This window comes from Rhinolophus sinicus, chromosome 4 (genome assembly GCF_057876585.1).
Source record: "Rhinolophus sinicus isolate RSI-liver-muscle chromosome 4, RSI-T2T, whole genome shotgun sequence".
Taxonomy (NCBI): domain Eukaryota; kingdom Metazoa; phylum Chordata; class Mammalia; order Chiroptera; family Rhinolophidae; genus Rhinolophus; species Rhinolophus sinicus.
In genome coordinates this window covers 2588509-2612927 of record NC_142504.1, presented here as the reverse complement: position 1 = coordinate 2612927, position 24419 = coordinate 2588509, and the positions used below count along the sequence as shown (strand labels likewise).

General features: G+C 49.0%; 2 protein-coding genes across 9 annotated transcripts in view; both read left to right on the top strand.

Annotated features, from left to right (window-relative positions):
- The window catches only part of DDC (dopa decarboxylase), a 51666-nt gene extending 40390 nt beyond the window's left edge, over positions 1-11276 (top strand). For 3 of the 4 annotated variants that reach the window (XM_074341055.2, XM_074341056.2, XM_074341057.2), the window contains exons 10-15: positions 2515-2591; positions 5584-5603; positions 6368-6466; positions 8407-8508; positions 9616-9819; positions 10877-11276. In XM_074341055.2, coding sequence (XP_074197156.2) covers positions 2515-2591; positions 5584-5603; positions 6368-6466; positions 8407-8508; positions 9616-9816 — 499 coding nt within the window. In that variant the 3' untranslated portion in view covers positions 9817-9819; positions 10877-11276. Of the gene's footprint in view, positions 1-2514; positions 2592-5583; positions 5604-6367; positions 6467-8406; positions 8509-9615; positions 9834-10876 lie in introns of all 4 variants that reach the window. The other variant, XM_088797643.1, reaches the window with a different exon arrangement.
- A 1338-nt stretch (positions 11277-12614) lies between these two features.
- Positions 12615-23130, top strand: FIGNL1 (fidgetin like 1). 5 transcript variants are annotated; one of them, XM_088797641.1, is made up of 5 exons: positions 12649-12737; positions 14114-14247; positions 14661-14757; positions 15333-20076; positions 22681-23130. In XM_088797641.1, the coding sequence occupies exon 4, from the start codon at positions 15361-15363 to the stop codon at positions 17389-17391; it is 2031 nt and encodes a 676-aa protein (XP_088653767.1). In that variant the 5' UTR covers positions 12649-12737; positions 14114-14247; positions 14661-14757; positions 15333-15360; the 3' UTR covers positions 17392-20076; positions 22681-23130. The 5 variants fall into 5 exon arrangements, with proteins under 5 accessions (XP_074197155.2, XP_088653767.1, XP_088653768.1 ...); XM_074341054.2 differs by lacking the exon at positions 14114-14247 and having other exon boundaries at positions 12615-12737; XM_019731576.3 differs by lacking the exon at positions 12649-12737 and adding an exon at positions 12744-13986 and having other exon boundaries at positions 14114-14757.
- The last annotated feature ends 1289 nt before the right edge of the window (positions 23131-24419 follow it).

The following is a 24419-nucleotide window of genomic DNA, read 5'->3' as shown; positions in this document are numbered from 1 at the left end:
TCATCTCCTCTGATCCTATCACAGCTTCCCTGGTGTAGGTGACTGGGGGCTGAGGGGTTTAACCCTGCAGAGGGCACACACCCCACGCCACAGCCACAGGCCCGTGCTGGATACTAGCAAAAGGGGTGAAATTTTAAAACCGAGGACTGAGGGAAAGGAGTCAGATAGAATTACGTATCTCACAGGATGGAGATAAAGAACACACGTGTGCAAAGCGACTCACATGTTTGTAAACGAAATGGTGCACACAGAGCCTGTCGGATTATTACCGCGGACACAGGAGATACTGGACACTGAGAGCTGGTGTTGGTGTGAATGATGCAGTCAGGCCCCAATTTTGCTTCCACTTTTGTTCAAGCTGTCACTGATTCCACTGTCTGTCTGAATGCTGAAAGTAGTCCTGGGTCTTAGTCCTGGCGTGTATGGCCAGACCACAGGTGAAAGCTGGACTGCAGCCTCCCTGTCCCGTGCGTAGGCTACCCCTCTGCCTGTCTGAGCAGGGCTCCCACTGGGCACCGCCGTCCAAGTGGGACGGCCTGTGTGTCTGCAGAGGGGAAAGACAGTACGTGGGACACAGCAGAAGGGCAGATAACGGTGATCGTTAGAGGATGGAGTCCACGGAGGCAGCGCCCCCAAGTGGATGGAAACCACATGGCTGCACAGGTCGGAAGCTCACTGGGATAATTTTGAGAGAATATCGCAGAAAATTACACACAAAAGATGATGCCACTTGTGTTTAAACACCTTATGTTTATGTTGTTTAGAAATGAGTGAAACAACACTGTGGATTTCTCAGGAATTTGTATAGGAAAGTCAGTGGAACTCTGTGGGCGAGATAAACCCCTGAGATAAACCCTGTGCAGCCCCCGGCCTCCTCTGCGGTGGTGACCCGAGGGGTGCACAGGGATTTACCTGTGTGTTTTGCTCCAAGGCAGTGAGGTGGCTAGCTGACCATTTGTACCTTTTGGCAAGGTTTTTAACACTGCAGAATCCTTTTTTTTTTTAATTAAAAAACGAAACAGCCGGCAGGTCGTGCTGGCGTCAGTAGGAATGGCAGTGCGATCGTCACGACAGAGGGTGGAGTTCTGCTGAGAGACAGAAGTCTTCCTGCGCCTTTCTCTCTCACTGTCCCCTCTCTGTAAGGCTGGGCACAGAGCCTTCCCAAGTACAGAGGGACCCAAAGGGAATTCCTCCAGGGGTCCTCATGCGGTGGTTACAATGCCACAAATCTCCCGTGCACACCTAACAGCAGCGTGACCTGTCCCTTCCATGGGTCAGAGTCCACACCACACAGCTCCTTACTGCCACCTTTAACCCTTGGAAGGAATCATACCGCACCTGCCTTGCAGAAGTAAACCCGGCCTCTTGCCGGCTCCTCGCTGCACCCCACCCTGTATTCTGTCTCAGGCTCGCTGGCTTCCATCCCCCAGGGACGCTCCCATCGATTTGCTTTCAAGCCTGAGCTACTGGCAGACTGACGTGTCTTCCTTAGTTTGCCCCTAAGATACTCTGTTTGCCACAAAATTGCTTTGAGTCAGTGTCAATGCTGCCAAATGAGGCAGAGAGGCCATTGTCACAAAGCTGGGCCTGGAAGGACAGAAAACGAACACCTCCCTGCTGTGTTCCTGCTCCTGACACCAGCCCCCCAGCTCTCCACACACCTGGTGTCCCACCGCAGTCCCGCCTCTGAGCCCCGGGAGTGGGCACCCCCCCAACGGGGAAGGGCTCAGCCTGACTCGACCCCACCTCCACCTCAGAAAACAGTGGCAGCAGTGGGTCCCACGTGGCTACAAAGTGGGTGTTTCCACAACCCCCTGCTCTTTCAGGTTTGATAGTTAGCTAGAACCACACAGAACTCGGGAAAGAGCTGTACTTACATTTATTGGTTTATTAGAAACGAGACAAATGAACGAGATGCCCAGCCCGGGGTGGGGGCACGGGGCCCCCTCTCCTAGCATATCGGTGTGTTCAGCAACCCCGACACTCTCTGAACCCCATCATTTAGGGGGTTTGATGGGCGTATCATTACGTCCGCATGACTGATCGACTCATTGGCCATTGACTGTAAACTCAGGCTCCAGCCCCTTCGCTCCCCGGAGACAAGGGCTGGGGCTCAACCTTCCAGCCTTCTGATCGGGACTTGGTTTTCCTGGCTAGGGAGCCCACCACCTATCATCTCCTTGGCGTACAAAAGATGCTCTTATCCCTGCACGATCCCAGGGGGTTAGGAACTGTGTGCCGGGAGCCAAAGACCAAATATTCATTCTTTCTTATACTGGCCTCTGCCCGTCCTCCAGGTGCTCAGAGCTCTGGAGACTCACGCTGTGCTGCAGTGACCCCAGGGGTGGCGGGAGCACAGCCGATGGGCATGTGTGCAGAGCGGGGTCCCGGGAAGGGGCTCTGAAGCCAGGGTGCCTGAGCCGGGCCAGGTGGAAGAAGGGACAGACAGCTAGGGCGTGGGGTCCCTCTGAGGTGCCTGCTCATGAAGCCTCAGCATCTGTTCTCTACGTCCAGGGTGAAAAAGAGAGCAGACCTCACAGGAGCCTTTAAACTGGACCCTCTCTACCTGAAACACAGCCACCAGGATTCAGGTAAGAGGGGTCCTCGCGTTCTGCCATCTGTTTCCGGTTTTTTTTTCATCGGAGCTGCATTTGAAATGCCTAGAAGCCTGAGGTGAAGGTTCCGGTCCAAGAGGCATCCCCATGGAGCGCTGTGTGGAGAGCCCAGGAAGGGCTGCTTCCCGAGGGTAGGGTGGTGATGAGCCCTCGGGGCCCCTCAGTGGGGCCCCCTCTCCAGACCTGCTCAATGCCAGAGCGGGGGCCCGGCAGCACGGCTTCCAGCACAGAGGTGGACACCTGCTAAAGTAATGACTGCCCCAGTGACTCCGTGACACGTGCGTCCACTTATGCCAGGACCAGTGGGAGAAGAAAGGGAATGAAGAGAGTTGGGTGGGGGAGGGTTGGGAGTAAAGAGAAAATCGTATAAGGCACACCAATGCCGCCCTCGCCATCTGGTTTGTAGACCTGCTCTCCATGCCTGGCACTGGTGGTGCAACAGTGACCAGGCCCAGTGCCCACCTACGAAGCCTGGTGGGGCAGAGAGGGGCATTCAGAAACCACTGCGGATGGCCCACGTGACCCTGGTGGCCTGGCCCTGCCCCTGTCACCACACACTGCAGCTCACCAGGCCCAGCTAGATGTCCCTTCCTTGGCTCCTTACGATACCTGGCTCTCATTACTGAGACCCAGAACAAAGGCTTCCCTTCGGGGACGTCTTCCCAGGCCTCTCCGTGTAAGCAGGTGACCCCTCAGCATCTCCATCTGTCACTTCACCCTGAAGGCTCCTACATGGCACGTGACCAGCAACAAAACCCTCGCCCACTGCTTGCTTGTTTATTGTCTTCTCTTCTAAGATCCTTGGGGGTGGTTGGGGTAGGGACTGTCACCCCACAGCTCCCCACTAGAATAGTACTTGCCTGGACAGAGGGAGCGGCCACAGCGTGAGAGGGTACGGTCACAATGCATCCCTGCGTTTATTCTGCATTTTTACATATGGTGTCTCGGTGGACGCATTGCCAGCCAGTGGTAGGACTGGGGCCAAAATAAATGGGACTTTTCTTTTTGATAACTGAAAATTCTTTCACCATGTTGGTGACAGGGAAACGTGGCCACACTGGGTATATAGGCTTTTCAGACAGATTCTTTCTTTCTTTAGAAAAACTGTACGTTTAGAAAACATAAGAGAGTAAATGGTGAGTCGGGAAGTTCCCATCACCCCACCCCCCAAATGCAGTCATGGTCCCATGTGCTTGAATTTCTTGCCGGTCTTCTCTTATGCATTGTGTCGTTTCACTGTTTTTACTAGTTGCCACGTGCAAATTTAGAAGCTGCTCAGCCCACATGTATGTTGTATAGTTGTGAAGACACACCGGGCACATAAATCGTATTAAGAAGCCCACAGTATAAGTGAAAAGGGGCCTTGGCATTCTTTCTGGTCGCAGTGAACACCAGTCAGGCCTGCAAACTGAGCCAGGTCTGCAGCCCACCGTGGAGGGAGCAGCTTCCCCGAGAAGCAGACTCGGCCTCTCACCGACCAGGTGGTTTACCTGCGGTGCTATGGGTCTGAACCCTTTCCTAAAAGCATCAGTTGCACGGTCAATGGTTTTCTACGGTGAAAGAAATGTCCTATAATTCTGCACTATGCTTTACGGCGGCCACTAAGCCACACGTGGCCACTGAGTACTTAAGATGTGGCTAGTCTGATAGAAGAACCCAATTTTTAATTTTATTTAATTTTAATGTGGCCAGTGGCTGTTGGGATGGTGCAGTTACATAAACCAAAAGGGAGGGACACTCATTCGCCTTCATTCACGATGTCATTGGGTTTTCGATAAATCCTTTCGGAGTGCTGATTTCAGGTCAATATGCTTTTGGGTGCTGTTCTTTGATGTCTGTTGGCATCTGTGCATCCCTCTCAGGTCCCTTGCGGTGACTGCTGTGGACGTTGGTTTAACTCCCTCCCACAGGGTGTAAGAGAGGATGGGTTGGGAGCTGACATAGGTGGTGTGGCTTTGGGCTTTGTCTCAGGGTCCCTCCTGAAATAAGGAGGTTGGCCCTTGCAAAATACCCTGCTCCTTCTCCCATCTGTCATTTTATGGCCCAAACCGAGGAAATGCCTGGTCTCTCCTGGCCAGATGGCAGTCAGGGAAGCACAGGAAGCTGTGACTCCAGGTTTTCACGTAAATACAGTGTAGACCTGTCTGTACAGTGTGTCAAGAGTAGTGTATAGGGTGACAGTGGGTTGCGTCAGGTGGACAGCTTGTCTCAGCTGACCTCAGTAAGGCCAGCTAGGGCCAAGCCATGGCCACTCTTACCCTGGAGTGAGGGACACGATGGAGCTGCACTGGGCCTGGTCTGGACCACATTAGAGGATCAGAACTGTGGCACACCTGCAAACTCCCCCGATTCCTTCCTAGGATGAGCGTGTGGGAACTCAGGCCCATGAGGGTGTTCGTCCAGTGTCCCTTCCCCCTTCTGATGCTGCAATTGCTACTTCAGGCAGGTGCAGAGACTGACTGCAAACCAGCCATTTTCATAGCCCCTGCAAAGTCACTGCATCCAGGACAATGAAAACAACTCAGGGGCACTCACTGGTGTCCGTCCTGTGCCAGACACTGGACTGAGAGCCGAGGATACGGAGATGAGTGCCCCTCAAAAGCCTGAGTCTTTTTTATACTCTAATCACTCTTCACGTCGCACATTCGCCTTCCCACACATGAATGAATGAATGATGAGGGCTTTCCGTGCATCCAACTTACTCCCAGAGAAATCTCAGATTCTCGTGCTCATGGACCTGCCAAAAGAGAAATGGATGGGGTCCATTCATAATTCAGCATTTTCCGTTCGTGTTCGGGGCACCGTGCTCCTGGGGACCCCCTTACACCTCTCACCTTGGGAAGTGCCACAAAGAACACCCAGCTCCTGTTCAGGAGACCAAGTACCGACCTAAAGATGAGAACCATTAGGCCCGTAATCAAGCAGTGCGTCTAATGGGTTCTTGTTTCCCTGTCTTTCTCTTTTCCAGGGCTTATCACTGACTACAGGGTAAGTGGGAGAGCCGTCTGGTGGAGCTCCAGGTCCCTGGTAACGCAAAGTGTGACGATCAGGGTCCCACGAAAGGACACCACCTAACTGGGTTCTAATAGCAAACCAGGCCAGGCAGGGGCTGGTCACTGAGCCTACCACCTGCAGGTCTGAGGTTAGCAGGAAATGACGCTGCCTCAGGGGGACAGGGATTCCGCAGGCAGAGTCCTCTAAGGAGGACGTAATCTTTCCATCGTGCGGCCCCTCTATTCCGTGCTGTTGCCGGGAGTCAGAAGCCCACAGCCCGGGCAGAGGGAGAGCAACGTGAGTGCATAAAAAGGGCTCCGGGCGCTGCCCCTTCCCGGCCCCTCTGCAGGCAGCCTCCTTTCCCAGCCAGGAGTATGCGCTGTTCTGGCAGCTTCTGGAGGTGAGCAAGCCCCGTACCTCCCTCCTGGCCCCCAGGCTGCAGAGGGAGACAGAGGCACAGATGGATGGTCACACACACACACACACACACACACACACACACACATACACGCCGCGATGACCATCCTGCAGGCTGCTGTGAGCTGCTGTTCTGAGACACACCTGAAACACCCTGCTCCTCTCTGAGGACGGCTTCTGGCTGAAGGGCAGTATGCCAGCTCCTCAGCCACAGGGCAGCGAAGGGGGGCCTCGGGGAGTTCGAGGCTTCTAGGAGAAACAGGCGGAGTGATGGGTCAAAGGAGACCCACTTCTCCCTCCTCGCGGCTCCTCACTGTGGCTCCCTTGGTGTTTCGTTCCAGCACTGGCAGCTGCCGCTGGGCCGCAGGTTCCGCTCTTTGAAGCTGTGGTTTGTCTTCAGGATGTACGGAGTCACCGGGCTGCAGGCCTACATCCGCAAAGTGAGTTTGTCTTCATTACTTACCTGGGCAGCTTCACAGAGGTCTTAGGGGACTTTAGGAATGAGTTAAGAAATCCTAATAAGCAAGTAAGTGACCAGGGGTAGTTTGAGCTATTGTGATGGGGGCATATTAAGGTGGTCAATGTACGAGTACGGCTCTTTCAAGACACTTCCAAGAAGACTGCAGGTATGGGGCCCAGGAAACTGTCAAAGTAAAAACACCATGTAGCTGGTAATTAGCCACATCAGCAGGGTCTAGTCAACAATGGCAACAGCAAGCACACACTAGGTTTCTCTCCAAGAACCTTCTGGAACGGAGAAAGCTAGAGTTGGGGTGGGGATGATGTTATCTAGCCTGGTGGTTCCCAAAGGTGCCCCAGCCCAGCAGCAGAGGTACGACCTGCTCTCAGGCTGGGTCCCAGCTGTGAGGGGTACTCAAGTGTGAGAACCAACCATCTTCTCTTTGCCCCATCATTTGTTTGTTTTAAACAATTGAGGAAACTGAGCCCTGAATATGTTCTGGGACTTGCCCAAGGCCCACCCAGTTAGCCAGCTGTTTCCAGCTGAGTCCCTCCCACCCTGATGTCTTTTCTCAGCCATGGCCCCATGTGGATGCACAGAGGTCCTCAGCCTTCACGGAAACGGGACACACCTGCAGTTTCCAACTCTAGTGACCGTGACATGGCCAGCCCTTCATTTTAAGTCCTAGCACACAAGTGGCTCTGAGGTATAGCCTCCGGGTTGGTAGGATGTCTCCAGGCCCCTCCTTTGTGACAGGTCCCATGGCCCACGTCTGCCCTGCAAGGTTGTTGTGGAGAAACCAGGGGCAGCAGAATCTACGTGGGGAGGGGTAGAAAAGGGGTGTGTGTATGACAGAGTTTGTGGGTAGAGAGCCCCGTCCTCATTTGAGACCATATTCTCAACTATAATGAAGATTCAGCTTTTGCGGGGAGGGTACCCAATCCTGCCTGAAAGAAGAGTGGGGGACATCCAAGCCTCAGGCAGCTGTGTGGCTGGTCCAGGACCCAGCTGTGGGGAATCGCAGACAGCTCCCAGTCTTTGCCGCCCTCTAGTGGCACGCGGTTTATTATGTGACTGGGAACTGCTCATATAAATGGTCTTTTGGTCCCAAGCACACTGAGCCCCAGTACTTAGGCTCAGATGCTCCTTGAGCACCTACCAGTAACAGCACCATGTTGAGCACCTGGGTTTAGAATAAGCAAGACATACTCTACAGCTAGACCATGGAAAGCTCGTGCTCAGGACGCATACTATTTGAATTAGCTTTTGAGCTCCATACACATCTAGAAGTCAAATCAAGCGACATTATTCAATAAGAGGAAGGCCGTTCTCGAATGTGATGGGGACTGGCATATTCTTATCTCTCAGGATGGCAAAACTGTCGAGTAACAAACAGTCATGGCGACCAAGGAACTGAAGCTTTGGCATTGGCAGCTGTGTGAGAGTATGGCCTCAGTTTCCTAATCTGCAAAATGGGTATAATCATTGCCTCGCTGGTGAGGTGTGTTATTGTGAGTCTGGCATTGAGGAGAAGCATCAGCACTTGCCTAGCACACAGGGGCTACTCAACAGCTGCCACCATCTCTTTTCTAGAATGTTCAAATGCCTCTTTGCAATATTTATTCTAAAATTATTTTTTTTTAAAATTGCTTTGGTGGGATAAAAACAGTCCCTGAGCAGAAGAAAATGACGGTTGGTGTTTTTCTGAAGACACTACATTTTTCCCATGGTAACACACCTTTTTTTTTTTTAATCTGTTTGGGAACAGCTGTTGAGTGGATGGCATGAACACTTGAAGAAAATGGCTAAAAGCACATAATGAATTAATTATAGATGGGCAGCCTAACAAGCTTTTCTAGGTGGTTAGCTCTGAATTAAGTCATGATGAGCTGCTCAGACACATTTCCCTTCCCTTTCCAGCACGTCCAGCTGGCCCACGAGTTTGAGTCTTTCGTGCACCAGGACTCTCGTTTTGAAATCTGTGCGGAGGTCACGCTGGGGCTGGTTTGCTTTCGGCTAAAGGTATGCTTCAGTCTATTCTATCTTCTTCATTTCTTTTGACTGTGACAGAGGGGTATCATTCATTACTTCTGTGCTCAAAAACTTGCTTTAGCTCCCCAGAGAGGAGCGAATTCGGCCGCATCATTTTCCAGTGTGCCTTTTAGGCGTCCCAGCTGTGACCCCACATACCTGCCACTGTGCCCCATGCACAGTCTTCTCCAGGCACTGTTCACGCTTCCTCAGCCAGACTCGGACACTTCTTGCTTGTGCAGACCCTTGTCCCAGGATGCTCACTGTCCCCTCCATCTGTCTATCTCGGCACAGGGCTCAGGCCAGTTTCCAGCATCCTCAGGTCTTCACCTGGGAAGAACTGGACTTTCTTCTTCCCACTGTCCTTCCTGCCTCTCGAATCTCAAGACAGAGCGAGGACACAAACACCACAATCATGCGAGGCTCACCTGACCAAGGATGCAAGGCCCTGCTTCCAGCCCCTTCTATGTAGACTACACAGCTTCCTGGGGATGCAGTCACTGTCCGGAAACAAGAAAGACTGAGGGGGGGTGTGTGAAGAGAGACAAGAATGAGTGCCGAGGGGAGCACCCTGGCAGAAAGGATGGCTTCCCGTGGTCTGTGTGGTACAGCCTTCCTTCTGGTCCAGTCAAGTAGAGGGTGGGGCTCTGGGCTCCCTGCCTCATGCTGGAGGGATGCTCCCTGCCAGAGGGCAATCCACAGTGGTCCCTGGGTCCTCTAGTTCATCGGTCATTTCCCAGATTCTAGCAACAAGTTGACTGCTACGCTTCGTTTTCTATATTGTTGAGACTTTCTTCTAGGTCTTTCAGTGAGACCCCTTCACTGCTGCCATTAGAATCCCAGTTTTGCTGTTTAAGCTCATCAATTTATAGATACCATATGTAAGAATCTTCATTTTTTCTTTAAAAACTTGGACCGTGGAAGAGTCATCTTTTGACAGCACATTACACCCTGAAGAAACTGTCTTGTAGGGAGAGGCTGCAGTCTGTTAGGGCCACAGAGTTACCATTTCATTGAATTTTACCATTGTAAATGACAGGCAAGTGGTCAGGTGGCTTCTTTCACTGACATGTGGCACCACTCTCTTGATCTCTTCAGGGTTCCAACAAACTGAATGAAGCTCTTCTGGAAAGAATCAATGGTGCCAAAAAAATCCACCTGGTTCCGTGTCACCTCCGAGACAAGTTTGTGCTGCGTTTTGCCATCTGCTCCCGCGTCGTAGAGTCTGCCCACGTGCAGCTGGCCTGGGAGCACATCAGAGGGCTGGCAACTGACCTGCTGGCAGCAGGGATGGAGTAAAAGGTGGGCAGCTGCAGGTCAGCTAAGTCCCCACTGGTGGGACCAGTTTCTTCCACGTAAAAAGAGGATGGTGACACCACACCCTGACCAGGCTGGAGAACCAGAAGGAACTATAATGATCCTTTAGAACCTCAGACAGACTTTTACTTTGTATCCTTCTATGAGGCGATCAATGGTATATTTCTATAACTTTCCCTCATTTCTAGAACTTTCCCAATCTTATTTTACTATAAGACCCAGTCTTATATAATATGTAATATAATACAATATAATATAATGTAATATAATATAAGTATAAATATATATAATATACTATATCTTACATAAGACCGGGTCTTATATTAACTTTTGCTCCAAAAGACACATTAGAGCTGACGATCCGGTGAGCTCTTATTTTCCGGGAAACACGGCAACAACACACACAAAACAGAGTCATGTCAGGCAAACACTCCTGATGAGCAGTTTTGCAACCTGTATGTTTGCACACATCGCATCAGGATGCAGCGTACCATGATCGTGTTCCCATATGCCCACAACAACACGCAGAGACTAGAGTGCTGAAAAATGACCAGAAACAAAGGCATGCATCTGACAGAAATCCCAGTTACTCTGGAGTCAGATAACTGCTATCACTTCAAAAGGTAAAAACAGGATTTAATTTTTTTAATGCTGGATATGGTAGTAAATCACAGTGCACCTATGCTGGTTTGACCAGATTCATTAGAGCAATGAAAATATTAACACCATGGTTTGACTTGTGCGTAGTTGAGGCTATCATGTCAAACCCATGTGATCCGTTCTGACAGAAAGAAGGAATTGTCCCTATTTTACAGAGCATAGAAAACAGAGCACAGATTCCAGTTGACATTGTCAAATGTGTCAGAGAGAAGCTGGGTCAGCAATAAAAACTCATTTCACCCAGTTTGAACTCTTACATTGCACAGCATCTCATTGGAGAAATTGTATATTCCCTCTTTGCTTAAATGGAAGTATGCAAAATTTTGCTTCTTTAATTTTTTTGAATGTACTCATATGTTCATGCTATTTTTTCCCCCTGTAGAGCAAAAGCTGAAAAGAAGTATATCTGAAAACTGGAGTGAGAGGAAAATAAACATCATCCTGGCTCCATGGGACCAAGGCTGTAGGTGTCTCCACGTGTCTTTGTCCAGTTACCCAGAAGCTTGTGATTACGTCCGTTCAGTCTCTCATCAAAGAAGAAATATTATTTGTTCTATGAAAAGTTAATCCCAGTGGACATGCCTTTTATTCATTATTTGGCTGTGATTTTTGTTGATTAAAAAAAGTCATAGGTTTTCGTGCTCTTGAAGTTGTCATTGGTGGGAAAGGCTTATTGAACTATTTTTGGGGGCAGTCTATTGTTATAGGACTTGAGATTATACCTCTGTATTTAAATTGTTCTGTCCTGTGGCTCAGTGCTTAGTAAACAATTTGAAATGCAATGGTAACTGTGTCTGGTGTGCATTCTGTTCCACAAACCGATGGTTGTAACGTGGACTTATCCTTTTAAAAGAGCCAAAGATATGGCATGCTTTAATATCCTTGGATATTAGTTTATTCAACAAATGTTTCTTGAGTGCCTAGTATCTATCTGTCAGGCACTGTTTTAGATAGTTTAACAACATGCAAGTTTTACCTGGAGACGACTCCAACTTCTAGAGAAATAAACAGCAATATCAAGGAGCATAAAAAGTAGAAACACCACCAACAGGGTGGGCTACTTTGAGTGACGTAGGTGTCAAGTGTGTTAGTTGCTACTCAACAGTCATTTTCTCCATCCCCCACTCGAGAGTCACTTTCTCAAGAAGGAATAACCATAGGGCAGCCTGAGCTCAGAGAGAAAGAGGGAGCTACCGGGGCTTTCTGGGCAACGCCATCTTACTTTTTCCAAGAGAGAAGCATTCAGGGGGACAGGTCCTGCTCCAGTTTGGCCCCTTGTTCCTGCTTTGAATACATCATGTGAGGCTGTGTTCCTTGGATTGTGGGGGTCCTCTTGGAACAAGGGGGTGACAAGCCTGTGGAGGAAAATCCCCTGGGGAAAAGACGGCAGAATGGAAAGATGGTCCTTCATGACATCCTTAGGTCGTGCCATCAGCCCTGGAACTGCCAACCTCCAGACTTATGTGACATAACGACATTAATTACCGCACAGGTCGCTATTAGTGGCTATTCTGTTACTTGGTCTGAAATCGCAGTTCACTAAACTAATCGAAATGTGGTTCTGTTCTCGGAAGCCCAAGTCCAAAATAATAGGGGGTGCTTTTCAGTCTTCCCGGGAAGTGCTCCGCTCAGGTGGGAAAAGGGGTGTCGCGGCTCTGGAGTGGACGAGCTGCGGGACTCACAGCAGGTATTTCTGTCCCCTTATTCTGTCTTTAAAAAGCACGTCGGCTTTGCACCCACTCTGCTCAAATCTCAGGCGGTAACGCACCCAGCGGAGGGAAGGGGCCGGGACCGCGGGGACCATCAAGGACAGAGGGCTGGGTGCCGCCCAGGTGCGTCCAGGTGAGCGCCTTGTGGGGGAACGCTCTGATTTAGTGCACGTCGGCGGCAGCGTGTCTTTATTTAGGACTTGAAGAATGGAGCAGTGCACAGTGACAAGCAGATAGTTGACGTTACCTACACCCTTAGAGGCTGCACAGTTAGCGCGACTCCCCCAGCAGAACCGCGCAGTCCGCCTCACCCAACCGCAGGGGCACGAGCAGAGCCCGGCCCCGCGCCCCGCCCCGCGCCCCGCCCCCCGCCCCGCCCCGCCCAGCGCCCCCGCCCAGCGCCCCGCCCACTTCGCGCGCCCTCGCTCCGCCCAGCGCGCGCACGCACGCACCTACGCACGCACGCAGCGGCCCGGGACTGTCGGCTGTGGGCGGACGCTATCGACCGGCCCGCGCACTTTCCGGAGGCAGCAGGTAAGCGGGGAGACGGGGAGGCGCGGCGGGGCCGCAGCGGGGCCGCGGGCAGGGGCTGGAGGTGCGGAGGGCCACCCGGCCCCCGCAGACCCTCCCGGGCGGCCGGCGGGGGAGGGCCGGGGTCCTGGAGCGTCCCTGCTGTGGGAGCGCCCCTCGCGCGGTCGGGCTCGTGTGCTGTGTCTTCTGGGGGCGGGGCCTGGAGGCTGCGGGGCCTGGAGGCTGCGGGCCGCGGCCGTGTCCCGAAGGCCGGGCGGTGACGAAGGGCCACCTCGCCGGGTTCCCTGGGCGGCCGGAGTCGAGCCGTGTGCGCGGCTTGGGCCGCCCCGCGCCGCCCCGCCGGCCCTCCCTGCGGCCTCGCGCGGTGACCCGGGACCCGGCGTCGTCTCCGCGCTCAGAACGGAGGCGGGGACCCCTCGGAGCGGCTGCTGCGAGGAGCGAGCAGCGTTTGATGCGTGTCCCTCAGTGCGGAGCGCTGTTCTGAGCGTCGTGCGGGATTCGCGGCCCCTGCGGCCGAGCAGCGCTGCTGCGCCCGGGACGCAGGTCGGGGCGGCGGGAGGTCGGGGCGGCGGGCGCGTCCCGGGCTGTTTGCCGCTGCGGGTGTCGGAGGTTCCCGAGGGGCCGGCGGGCTGCCCGGCGCGCAGTGAGAGCTCGGCCGGGTTGGCTTTTATTCCAGGGGACGCCCTGTTCTCGGTAACTGGGAGGATAGAAACGTGGCAGCAGGGAGCCCTCCTTGCAGACGCATCCAGCTGGTTAGAGAGACAAGTCACGTTCTTACAATAAGCAGCAAGTTAGCAGAATAAAAACAACTGCGATGCAATGCGTATGTCAGTGCGAATGAAGGATAACTTTTTAGAGCTGGGAAACGCCATAAATATTAAAGGCACTTGGAACAGGTAACGGGGACAGTGACCTTTCAGTGACAGGCCGTGTCATTGATCGGTGCTGGCTGGTCAGTTACTTGTCATTCATTTCCATGCTTGTTGGATGAGGGATTGAGTTGGTAGGAAGAAGTAACACGTGGGAGGCGAATGGTGCACGAAGCAGCGAAGGTGGAAAGGACCCAGGACCGAGTTCTGGGAACAGTGACCAGAACTCAGCTGTTGGAGGGATTCCAGGATCAGGTGATAAAGCGGAATGAAGCCCTGGAGAGAAAGAGCGTGTTCATGGTGATGGGAAAGTTTGTGACAACTACTGTCCAAGTCACCGCTTTAAATTTCCCATGTCCAGTGCTGCGTTTCATGTTAAAGTGGTGAGGAAAGTGGGACGAACTGCTCGTCAAGAGGCCTGGGTTCTCCTTTTGACTCTACTTGGCTTTATAGCTTTAAGCAAATTACAATCTCTCTGGGTCTTAAGTGTCTTTATTTTTTTCAACCAAGATTTAGGGACACCTACCTACAATGTGACGTAGTCTCTGGAGGGCATTATGGGAGCTACAAAGCTGTGTTAAATATGGCTCTCGCACTAAAAGAACCTACTGATTCTTAAGCTGTATTTACCGGTAATTTGGAAGGTAAACTAAAATACATGAGTTCTTGATTTTCACTTTATTGCAATGCCTTTAGGAAACTTAAAAGTTGTCTTACATATTTTTCTTGTGTGGTGACAGGTAAGTTCTGCACATCCAGCAATATGATACATTCATCTATACTTGTGTTAAAATAACCTAAAAATGTAAGGAAGCTTTTAAAATGAATTTGCAAGAAGAAATCTGAAATGAAAGCACTTGAGGAGCAGACTGTTTAACCTGTTCTCATGTTTCATTTGTCATGACAATTTCACCTCTTAATACTTCATTTGAATTTGGAAAGTTGTGAGTGATTCTGGGGCGTCCTGTTTTAAATGCTCATTCCCGAATAAGTCCTTTAAAACATAATGACGGTCATTCATATTTTTGATCCATGCTGCTGTGACCTGTGGTGGTAGCGTCAGGGAGCACCTTGCTCAAGGTGAAGTGCATCCTGTCTGTGGTGAAGCCGCCTGTGTGGGGATTCTGTGCAGTGCTAACCGGCTCTGGGATCCAGTAAGTTCCTTGATACTCTCAGCCCCAGTGTCTACATTTGGCATAGCGCTGATAGTAGTAGTTTTCAGACCGTCTTTATACTCATAATTTGACCTGATTCTCACAGTGATTTCACTCACTTTACACATAAAACTGAAGACTTGACGATAGTAAGAGGCTTGCTTAAAATCATTCATTTAATTTTTCTTGGTGATCAGACTTAAACCCTATGCTTGGTTTGTTTTGCTTTGTTTGTCCATAGTTCCATTGTTTTTCCATATTGCCTTTCTTTTGCTGACTAATTATAAATCCTTTCCTAAACCATGTGAAAGCTTTCCCTATTTGCAGGGAAAATTATCGTATAACTAAAAGAGTTTAACCCATAATGAAGTATTAAGTTGGGTCTTTAATCTTTTATATCTTGAATGCTTGAAATTTATGATTAACTAGATAGTTCCCTTGCAAATGGTCTGTCCATGTAAATTTACCTCATAAATGACAAATCCAGTACACCTTCCTTCAGAAGAGCTGAGATTTAAAAAGTACATTTGAAGTATCACATCTTTGTTTTCTTCTTCTTATTGATTCTTCTTTAGTTTCGTCGTTCGTTATAGAGCCTCTAGCATGCCGGCCTCCAGCTCTAGGTCTGTGCATCTGAGTGAATGGCAGCAGAACTACTTTGCAGTTACGTCTGGTGTGTGTGCAGCAGGACGGAAGGCGGATGCCTACCGGGCACAGATCCTGCGCATTCAGTATGCCTGGGCGAACTCGGAGACCTCCCAGCTCTGTGCTGCCAAACTGTTCAAAAAATATGCGGAGAAATATTCTGCAATCATTGACTCTGACAATGTTGAAACTGGCTTGAATAACTATGCGGAAAACATTTTAACGTCAGCGAGATCTCAGCAAACTGACAGTGGCAAGTGGCAGTCTGGATTGTCAGTAAGTAATGTTTTCAAAATGAGTAGCGTCCAGGAGCTGATGCGAGCTGGCAGGGCGTGCAGAGACCCCGCGCTGGCACCCGCCAGTGCGCTAGCCGTGGTCCCTGCAGGGGCCGTTGCCTTCGAGCCTCATCGGTTTAGTGTTTGTGGTGGTGCTGGGGAGAGTGAGCCCTTAACTAACTCAGCTCATGGTGCAGACAGGACTCAAGACGTCCCAGAGAGCAATCCTCCGAAGGGCCCTCAGAATGCCCAGACACCCCCGGTGACTAACACCCCAAAGACCTGTCCCACACTCTCAGTGCCTCTTGGGGAACTGGCCACTGCCAAATGCCATGGCACACCATTGTTTGGGAGTGCTGGAAAGGAGAGCAGCAGGTCTCCAAAAGCCCACAGAGGATGGAGTATGTGCGCATCTGATCAGTCTTGTTTTCCTTCTGGCTGTGAAAATCCATGGGAAAGGAAAGCTTTCTATGCTGCTGGTGCCGTTGATGCGCCGTCCACCCCAGTGCTGAATAAGGCTTTTAGTAAAACAGGAGATAATGGCCAAAGAGAGGAGAGCGGCCTGCCAACCTTTAAGACTGCTAAAGAACAATTATGGGCAGATCAGCAAAAAAAGCACCAGCAACCCCCGCGCTCGTCAGGGTGTTCCTATGGCGGTGTGAAAAAGTCTCTGGGAGCCAGTAGGTCCCGAGGGATATTTGGCAAGTTCGTCCCTCCTGTGTCTAAACAAGACGGGGGGGACCTGAGTGGGGGCGTGCAGTGTAAGCCCGACGCTGCTGGGCCTCCAAGACCAGCACAGCCAGTGGACGAGAGGCTCAGGAACCTGGAGCCCAGGATGGTCGAGCTGATTATGGATGAGATTATGGATCATGGGCCCCCAGTCAACTGGGAAGATATTGCAGGGGTAGAGTTTGCCAAAGCCACAATCAAGGAGATAGTCGTGTGGCCCATGCTGAGGCCAGACATCTTCACTGGTTTGCGAGGACCCCCGAAAGGAATTCTGCTCTTTGGCCCTCCTGGGACTGGCAAAACTCTGATTGGCAAGTGCATCGCCAGTCAGTCTGGGGCGACGTTCTTCAGCATCTCTGCCTCCTCCTTGACCTCCAAGTGGGTGGGCGAGGGGGAGAAGATGGTCCGAGCGCTGTTTGCTGTTGCAAGGTGTCAGCAACCAGCTGTGATATTTATTGATGAAATCGATTCCCTGTTATCACAGCGGGGAGATGGTGAGCATGAGTCTTCCAGGAGGATAAAAACCGAGTTTCTCATTCAGTTAGATGGGGCGACCACATCTTCTGAAGACCGTATTCTAGTGGTGGGAGCAACCAATCGGCCTCAAGAGATTGATGAGGCGGCCCGGAGAAGGTTAGTGAAGAGACTTTACATTCCGCTCCCAGAAGCTTCAGCCAGGAAACAGATAGTACTGAGCCTGATGTCCAAGGAGCAGTGTTGTCTCAGCGAGGAGGAAGTTGAGCTGGTCGTGCAGCAATCTGATGGGTTCTCAGGTGCAGACATGACACAGCTTTGCAGAGAGGCGTCCCTCGGTCCCATCCGCAGCTTACAGACAGCTGACATTGCCACGATCACACCAGACCAAGTTCCACCAATAGCTTACGTTGATTTTGAAAATGCTTTCAGAACTGTGCGACCGAGCGTGTCTCCAAAAGACTTAGAGCTCTATGAAAACTGGAATAAAACTTTTGGTAGTGGAAAGTAAATGGGACACATGAACTTAAAAGGTGGCTTCCTTGTAGTATAGTCTTTCCCATTCTTTAGCATAGGAAACTGGGAGTTTGTTAACTGTACTTTTGGTGTATATTCCAAATTTGATACCTCAAATAGAATGGCAATAGCTCAGATTTTACAATTGATTGACTTTGCGTATGCTAAGAAAAGCCTTGGTTTTTCTTCCAGTTATGACCTGGTGTGTATATGCCTGTTCATAAAAAACACGAGGGAACTTTTTTTGTTTTGTTTCTAATAGGTCTTTGTTTTCAAGATGTATAATGAATAGTGAGCTTGAATTGAAACTTTTGAAAATCGTATTTGTATATGAGGATGTATGTTTTATATACATGTTTTATTGGGAAAAGTTTCTTCTGAAGACCACATAATTCTTAGTGTGAGCTCGTGTCGTGGTTTACACTTGAAACAGAGCATTGCTTAATAAATTTAAGATCTCACCTAAAGCTGGAGTGAAAGTACCAGTTTTCACTTTGTCTGGTTTGTAAGCTCTTACTGTTTTCTTCCCTTACTGGGACTAAGTAGTCAAGCATGTTCTGTGACGGCAAAGGGTAGTCTAATATCAGACAGAACTGACAGGTGAAGAATGTTTTCCAGGGGACAGGTGATGTTTAATAATATTTTCTTTGATGCTGCTTCACTGCCTGGAGTATTGATTGGTCTCTTTCAAAAATAAATGTTTGCAGATTTGTATAATGGACCATTCAGTTTTATAAAAAATACATTTGTTGTGGAAACATTAGAACGTAGAGATGAGCAAAAAGAAAATAGAAGTCACTGTTAATCCTGCCACTTTGGGCACAGTTTAACATTTGAGAATTGGTTCTTCCAGGTGCTTTATACAGGAGCAGGACGGTGCTATGCGGGGCCTTTTGGAGCCTGATCTCTTTCTTTAAAGTGTATCATCATCATTTCTCATGTTCACATATGTCTGCGTGTCTTCCCTTATGTGACTGCCTGGGCTTCCACTGTTCGGGTGGACTGTAATGTCTCTCTCTCTCTCTCTCTCTCTCTCTCTCTCTCTCTCTCTCTCTCTCTCTCTTTCGGCATTCGGGACCTTAGGCTCTCTGCCTTTTGTTTATTATAAACAAAAATAAGTTGACTGCTTTGGTGGTCTGTACTACCTTTATGCCAGTCACAAGCTTTTACACATGGAGCCAGAAACATCAAATATAAAATTAGAAACTATAAACTATTAAAACACTAGCAAAAATGTGAAAGTATTGACAGTACAGTGTTAGTAAAGACTTGGAAAGTGGGGCGTTGCCACACCCTGGTGGGAAGAGGACAGCTCGGTCTAGTCTTTCTGGAAGGCAGTTTGATCTGTGCCCCAAACTGATTCCACTCCTGGACACCTATACTACGCAAATAAGTTCCCTGAAACATTTCAGTATCTGAAAACAGAGATAATAAATGTCCATCAGTGGAGAACTGTTAAATCCGTTCCATGGGGCTTTACACAGGTTATGTCTGTACAGCAGTCAGGCGAAGGCCCGGACTCTGTTGTTCAGTGAAAGAAGCAGGTTGCGCAGAACTCATGACGTCGACTTGTGAGGAAAGGCGCGCAGAAAGCGCCAGGAGGTTGTGACAGGGCTTCCCTCTGGGAGCGGGTAGGGCAGAGAATTCCTGCTTCTGACTTTACACACACAGTAGCCTTGCTTTGACCGTTTACAATAATGTACTCTTTTAAAGACTCAATTAAATCATGTTTTAAAGTATTAAACATAAGATTGTTAATTAACCTTTTCTGTGTTTTGTTTTTTGGTACCGATCAGTTCGTTAGTAAGTGATGGAGAGGCAAGAATTAAAAATCCCCATTATAAATTTCTCTTAGAAAACATGGATTGCGTATGAAAATGGGGCTGAAAAGAGAACCAAATGGCATATAAATCTTTAAAAAACAGGTTGAAAGCTCATGTTTTGCATGTATATGATTGTATTTAGAAGTAAACCTCTCAGAATCAGCATCCATAGCAAGAAGTCATTCATCAAACTCCAAATTGAGCAAAGCTGTCAAAATTGCTTTAAAAAGTAGTGAGACGCATACAGATTTCTTCTGCATTTTAAGGAATAAACCTGTTTTATAAAGGAATCTTTGAGCAAGTGACATATATGTATGCCACTACCGCTGTGACCACAGAAGTGGATAAATTCTATTTTACCAGAGTTCAGGGTTACAGATAATGTTGAACTCACATCTGGAAGAAACGGCCTGACCGTGTACATGGTTCTGACCCAGTGGAACACTGCAACCCCCATGTGTGAGAACCTTCTGGAAGCAATTTCACAAAATACAGAAAATTGCTGTGAAAGTAGGGCGCAGTTGCAATTTAAGGGAAATGGTGCAGATAAATCTATTTTAATGGATAAGCTTAGTAGATGCAAAATAAGTATGTCAGTACTTCATTATTCTTTTCAGCCGGTCTAAATTAGAGTGGAAAATGCACACAATATCCACTCTGCAATTGTGCACATAGAAATGAAAAAAAAATGTTTTTCATGAGCTGTTTTAGTATTTTGGAAAAGTTTAATCCTGCTGTGTAATTAATTTCAAAGATTCTTTCTGACTCAGTCCCACTGTGACCCGTCGTGCACATTCTGTGTCAGACGTTACTCCAGGTTGCTCACCACTGAATGAGGTCCACAGCTTCTCTTTCAAGTAAGTGAATCTTTTTTGATTGATCATTATGGTCAGTATTTTCATTCAACAAAAAACAGCTTAGTGAGATTGGGCCAACAGAGCAGCCTGGCATCACTGCCAGGCAAGGGGGCAATCGGCCATGAGCCCAACCCCTGCACCATCAAAAGGCTTGGTAGGTCCCGGGTCGTGGAGCAGCATGGGGAGCATCGAGCAGAGCTTGTCCTGGCAGCCTTCGTACGCGAGAGGGGCATTCGTAAGGCAACTAAAGTTAAACTTTACTACTTAACATTCTTCTAAAATTCTACCCTAGTCAAGGAATGAAGGCCGATATATCTGTCCTAAGAAATAGGAAATTCAGTATAGTGTTTCCTTTATAGGATTAAATGTGCTAATTTATGTAAAACCTAGTACACACTTGATAATGTTCTAGAGAATATAGGACATTTTTTAAAAGTAAGGAAACCAATTCCCTGATTTATGATGTTATCAGCTTAAGATAAATGAGCTTCTTAAAGATGAGTTTTCAACTTGAAAAAGGAGAAAACATAAAAAACAAACAAGGCTGAATTTTGCATGAGAAAAAAACCCGAACACATTTATGATGGTAACTGAAAGTATGCGCGGTCCCAGGGTCAAAAGTGAAGCCACGGAAACTGACTCTCCTATAAAACTAGAATATAGAATTCTAGATACTAGAATTGAAGAATCTTGGTGTTCCGTGTCTCAGTGTTCCCTGTTTTATTTTCATAAGGATAATGTCTCCTAAAGATTACGATAAGGAGTAAATGAGAAACATATTTGGAAATAGCAGGGACATAATATATGTTAAAACATTTTTCCTTTTTTTCTTTCCACTCTCCCTTTCCTCCTGTCCTCTTCTCTCTGTACTTTTTTTCAAGTATTATTTGAAGCTTCCTGATTAGTATTTGGAGAAATAAGGTGCTTTCAATGTCTACTAAAATTAAGAGATTTATTGTCAGGAAAATGTGTGTTGGGGAAAAGCAGAGGTGTGATATACAACCTTTCAGCGAAACTTAAGAAGGATGAAAAGCTCAGCAGTCTGAGGCTTGGTGCCTCATACACCCTCTCCTTACCCGAGAAGGCCTCTAGGAAGCCGCTTGTCAGTCATGCTACAGGGGCCGCAGTAGAGAAAGTGACCTCAGAAGGTCTGGGTAAGACTCATCCAATGGTGTGAAATCCCCAGGAGGCCTGTAGAGTATTTGAGAAAATGGATTCAGCAGAAACACTATCAGCTTAGCCCAACAGGGACAAATGAAGGGAGTGAAAACGAAAGGTATCTGTCAGACCCCCCACAGTCCTCCTGGCAGGAAACAGGCTGATACACCTAATCACCTGCAAATACCTTTTAGGAAAAAGGAACGATGGCTCAGGGGGCAGAACCCAAACTCAGCAGGCAAAGCCAAGAGCCACAGGAAATTATTCTCAGGCCTCAAAAGTTAGTCAAGACACTCCCAACGTTTGCCTGCCTGGATTTCAAAGCTGCTCTGGGTCAGTGGCTGCTGTGCCGACTGGTGCCCGTTTTGAGCAAATGCGGATAGCTGTGGCCCTGTGCCTGTCCTGCCACTGTGTGTGACAGGGCACAGAATGTGCCCTGACCATTAGCTGGTCCACAGATCAAGAGAAGCTGTGCCTCAGGAGCTGCACTCGAGCCGTTCCTTCCTTGGCAGTATCTGAACTGGACTGGACTTAGGTGATAAAATTTTGAACTTTGAGTTGATGCTTGAGTCGGATGAGACGTGTGGAGGGTGAGTGTATCTTCCAGGTGTCAGGGTAGAATCACTGGAGGCCAGAGGGTGGATGCAGGTGGACAGATGCTAGGATGTTCCCAGGATCTGATGTTCAAGGTTTCCTGTAATCTTAACCTTACACAGCAGAAGTGAAGGGATATCACGTCCATAATTGGTTCACAAAAAGATCGTGGCTTCAGCTTTATTCACCCTCTCTGGCTTTTCACCTGCTCACGCTGATGGGAGCCAGCTGCCACATTGTGAGCTGCCCTCTGGAGAGGCCCCCTTGGCAAGGACACAGGGAGGTCTCTGCTAACAGCAAGAACTGAGGTTCCCGCCCAATAGCATGAGAAGAAGTAAACCCAGACAATCATGTAAATGAGCTTTAAAGTGAATTAAAGCTGAGCCTTCCGATAAGACCTCAGCCCAAACAAACAACTTGACTGGCCTGAGAGGCACCTTGAGCCAGAAACCCAGCTCTGCTGCACCTGAATTCCACACCCACAGGAGTTGAGATAACATGTTTCCTGGTGGAAGCTGCTGAGTTTGGGGATGCCTTGAATGGAGCAGCAGAGAACTAATCCAGCCAGTAAAACTGTATTTCTTGCACACTTGGATCTGTGGCCTCAAACTCAAACATACTCTACTGTGCAGAATTTCCCTCCTGACTGTGTATTTGCCCCTAAAAAGCTTGTAGTCAAAGAAACTATGATCTGCTTGCACAGATCCCAGAGCGCCTTTCCAGTAGCTGTTCTTTGTTTGAAAACTCCAGGGTCCCACTCCTTATTCAAAACGTGGCAGCTCACACACCTTTTTTTGTCTGATTAAAATAACTTTTATTCATTTAAAAATGCTTTATTTCTAAAAATTTCAGACCACAAGAAGTTGCAGAAGTCGTCGGAGGTCTTTCGCATCCTCGTGCAGTTTCCCCTGTGACAACGTCGTACGTAACCACAATACAGTCTCAGCGTGACCTGCTCCTTTTGTGCACAGAGAACCGAGTCTATTTGGCAGACTTATTAGGAGGCTCCTAGCCTACATGTAACATTGTTCCTTTCCTGGAGCCTTTCCCCAGATGAGGCTACAACGCTGTCTAGTGCCATCGAGAGGGCTGGACCCTCAGAGCCCAGCCACAGAATGGGTCTCAGTGCGAATCTATACTTGTCAGCAAAGGGAGACTCACGTCACCCTGACCGTTGTCCGAATGGCACAACAGCCTCCACACCCAGCCGTCTCAGGGGGTTTTCTCTTCCTTCTATGAAGGCCCCTCCATACCATGTCAACTTTTTAACCTCAAATAAAACTAGATGCCTTTTCTCCTCTTGATATGTCTAGTGCCAGTTTATTTCGCAGACGCAGCCACTGAACACGAGGGTCCAAAGATATATTTCCTCCTGCCAAGACGTCAGCCTCTCGGCTCCGGGAACCTGGAGGCCAAGGGCGAAGGGACAGCAGTGTGAGGCGTGACATCTGGCCTCGTTCTTGTTGCGGGTGAGTTCCTTGAACTCCTGCTCAGGCCAGGGCGAAGCTCAGCCGAGCTCATGGTGGGCCCCCCAGGGTTAGGATAGGGACATCCACCAAGGTTAGAAGAGCCGGGGCCAATGCAAGGCCCTCCCACAGCCCCATTGGGTGGCAGAGAGCCACACTCTTGGTGTTAGCCGACTTCATGCAGGGACCCATCTCAGGAGGCTTAGTAGCTAAATAACTGATTTTAATGGTGTTTGAAAATCAAACCATAAGAAATGATAAAACACATTTACCTGGTTGTAAACCTGTTCCACCCTTAACTTGCTAAGTTGCTGGGCTATGTTTTTACAGCCCCAGGGCTCAGCCTGTCCGTCTGTCATGGGGTGAGGGGGAGGTGTGCAAAAATGGCTCTCCCTGGCTGGTGCTGAAAGACCCCCAGAATCCGAGGTTGACAGCCAGCTGCATTTGCTGAGTGCCACTGGCATCCGATCACCACTAGGTGGAGAGCTGCTCTCAGCTTTCCCCGGGGCTCCCGGAAGACCTGGGCACCGCTGTCTACACCCCTTTCAATTTTGATACCATTTGAAGGAATTCCAACTCAGATGTTAGAAAACGTTCAGTTAATTATTTGCTAAAAAGCTCAAATTGTGAGTTTCTTCATTTTTGTCTTTTAATGTACTGCACTTAAAAAAAATACATGCTTAATTCGATTTTCTTGAATATTCTGCCTATATATTACTGGGAGGTTTTCAGCAGAACCTTCAATGACACTCGCTTCTATCTATGTGGAAAGTGCCTCAAATCTCTTTTAAGTGAGTTGTTCTTTTCTTGGTCAACTGGACACAAAGAAATGGTGGAGATACAGCAGGGAGGCCAGGGCCAGCTTCCTTTCAGCCTGTGAGCTACTGAAATTTCTCTTATCTACCAGAGTGTTCCTGAGTCCTCCGCACCTCAGCACGAAAGACACTCAGTCAGGAACTGCTCCCTGGTAGGACATTTTGCAAGTATTTTTTTCACCCCTATTATCTCACTTAACCTTTCCTACTCTCGGGGTGAGCAGTTCTGATCTGTGCTTGCCGAGGAGGCAGGTCAGGCAGTTCTTCCGCACACAGGCCCTCACTCCACCCCGTCTCGGGACTGCTTCGG

Excerpts from the sequence above, each read along its gene's own strand:
- FIGNL1 (XM_074341054.2), top strand. The coding sequence starts at position 15,361 with ATGCCGGCCTCCAGCTCTAGGTCTGTGCATCTGAGTGAATGGCAGCAG.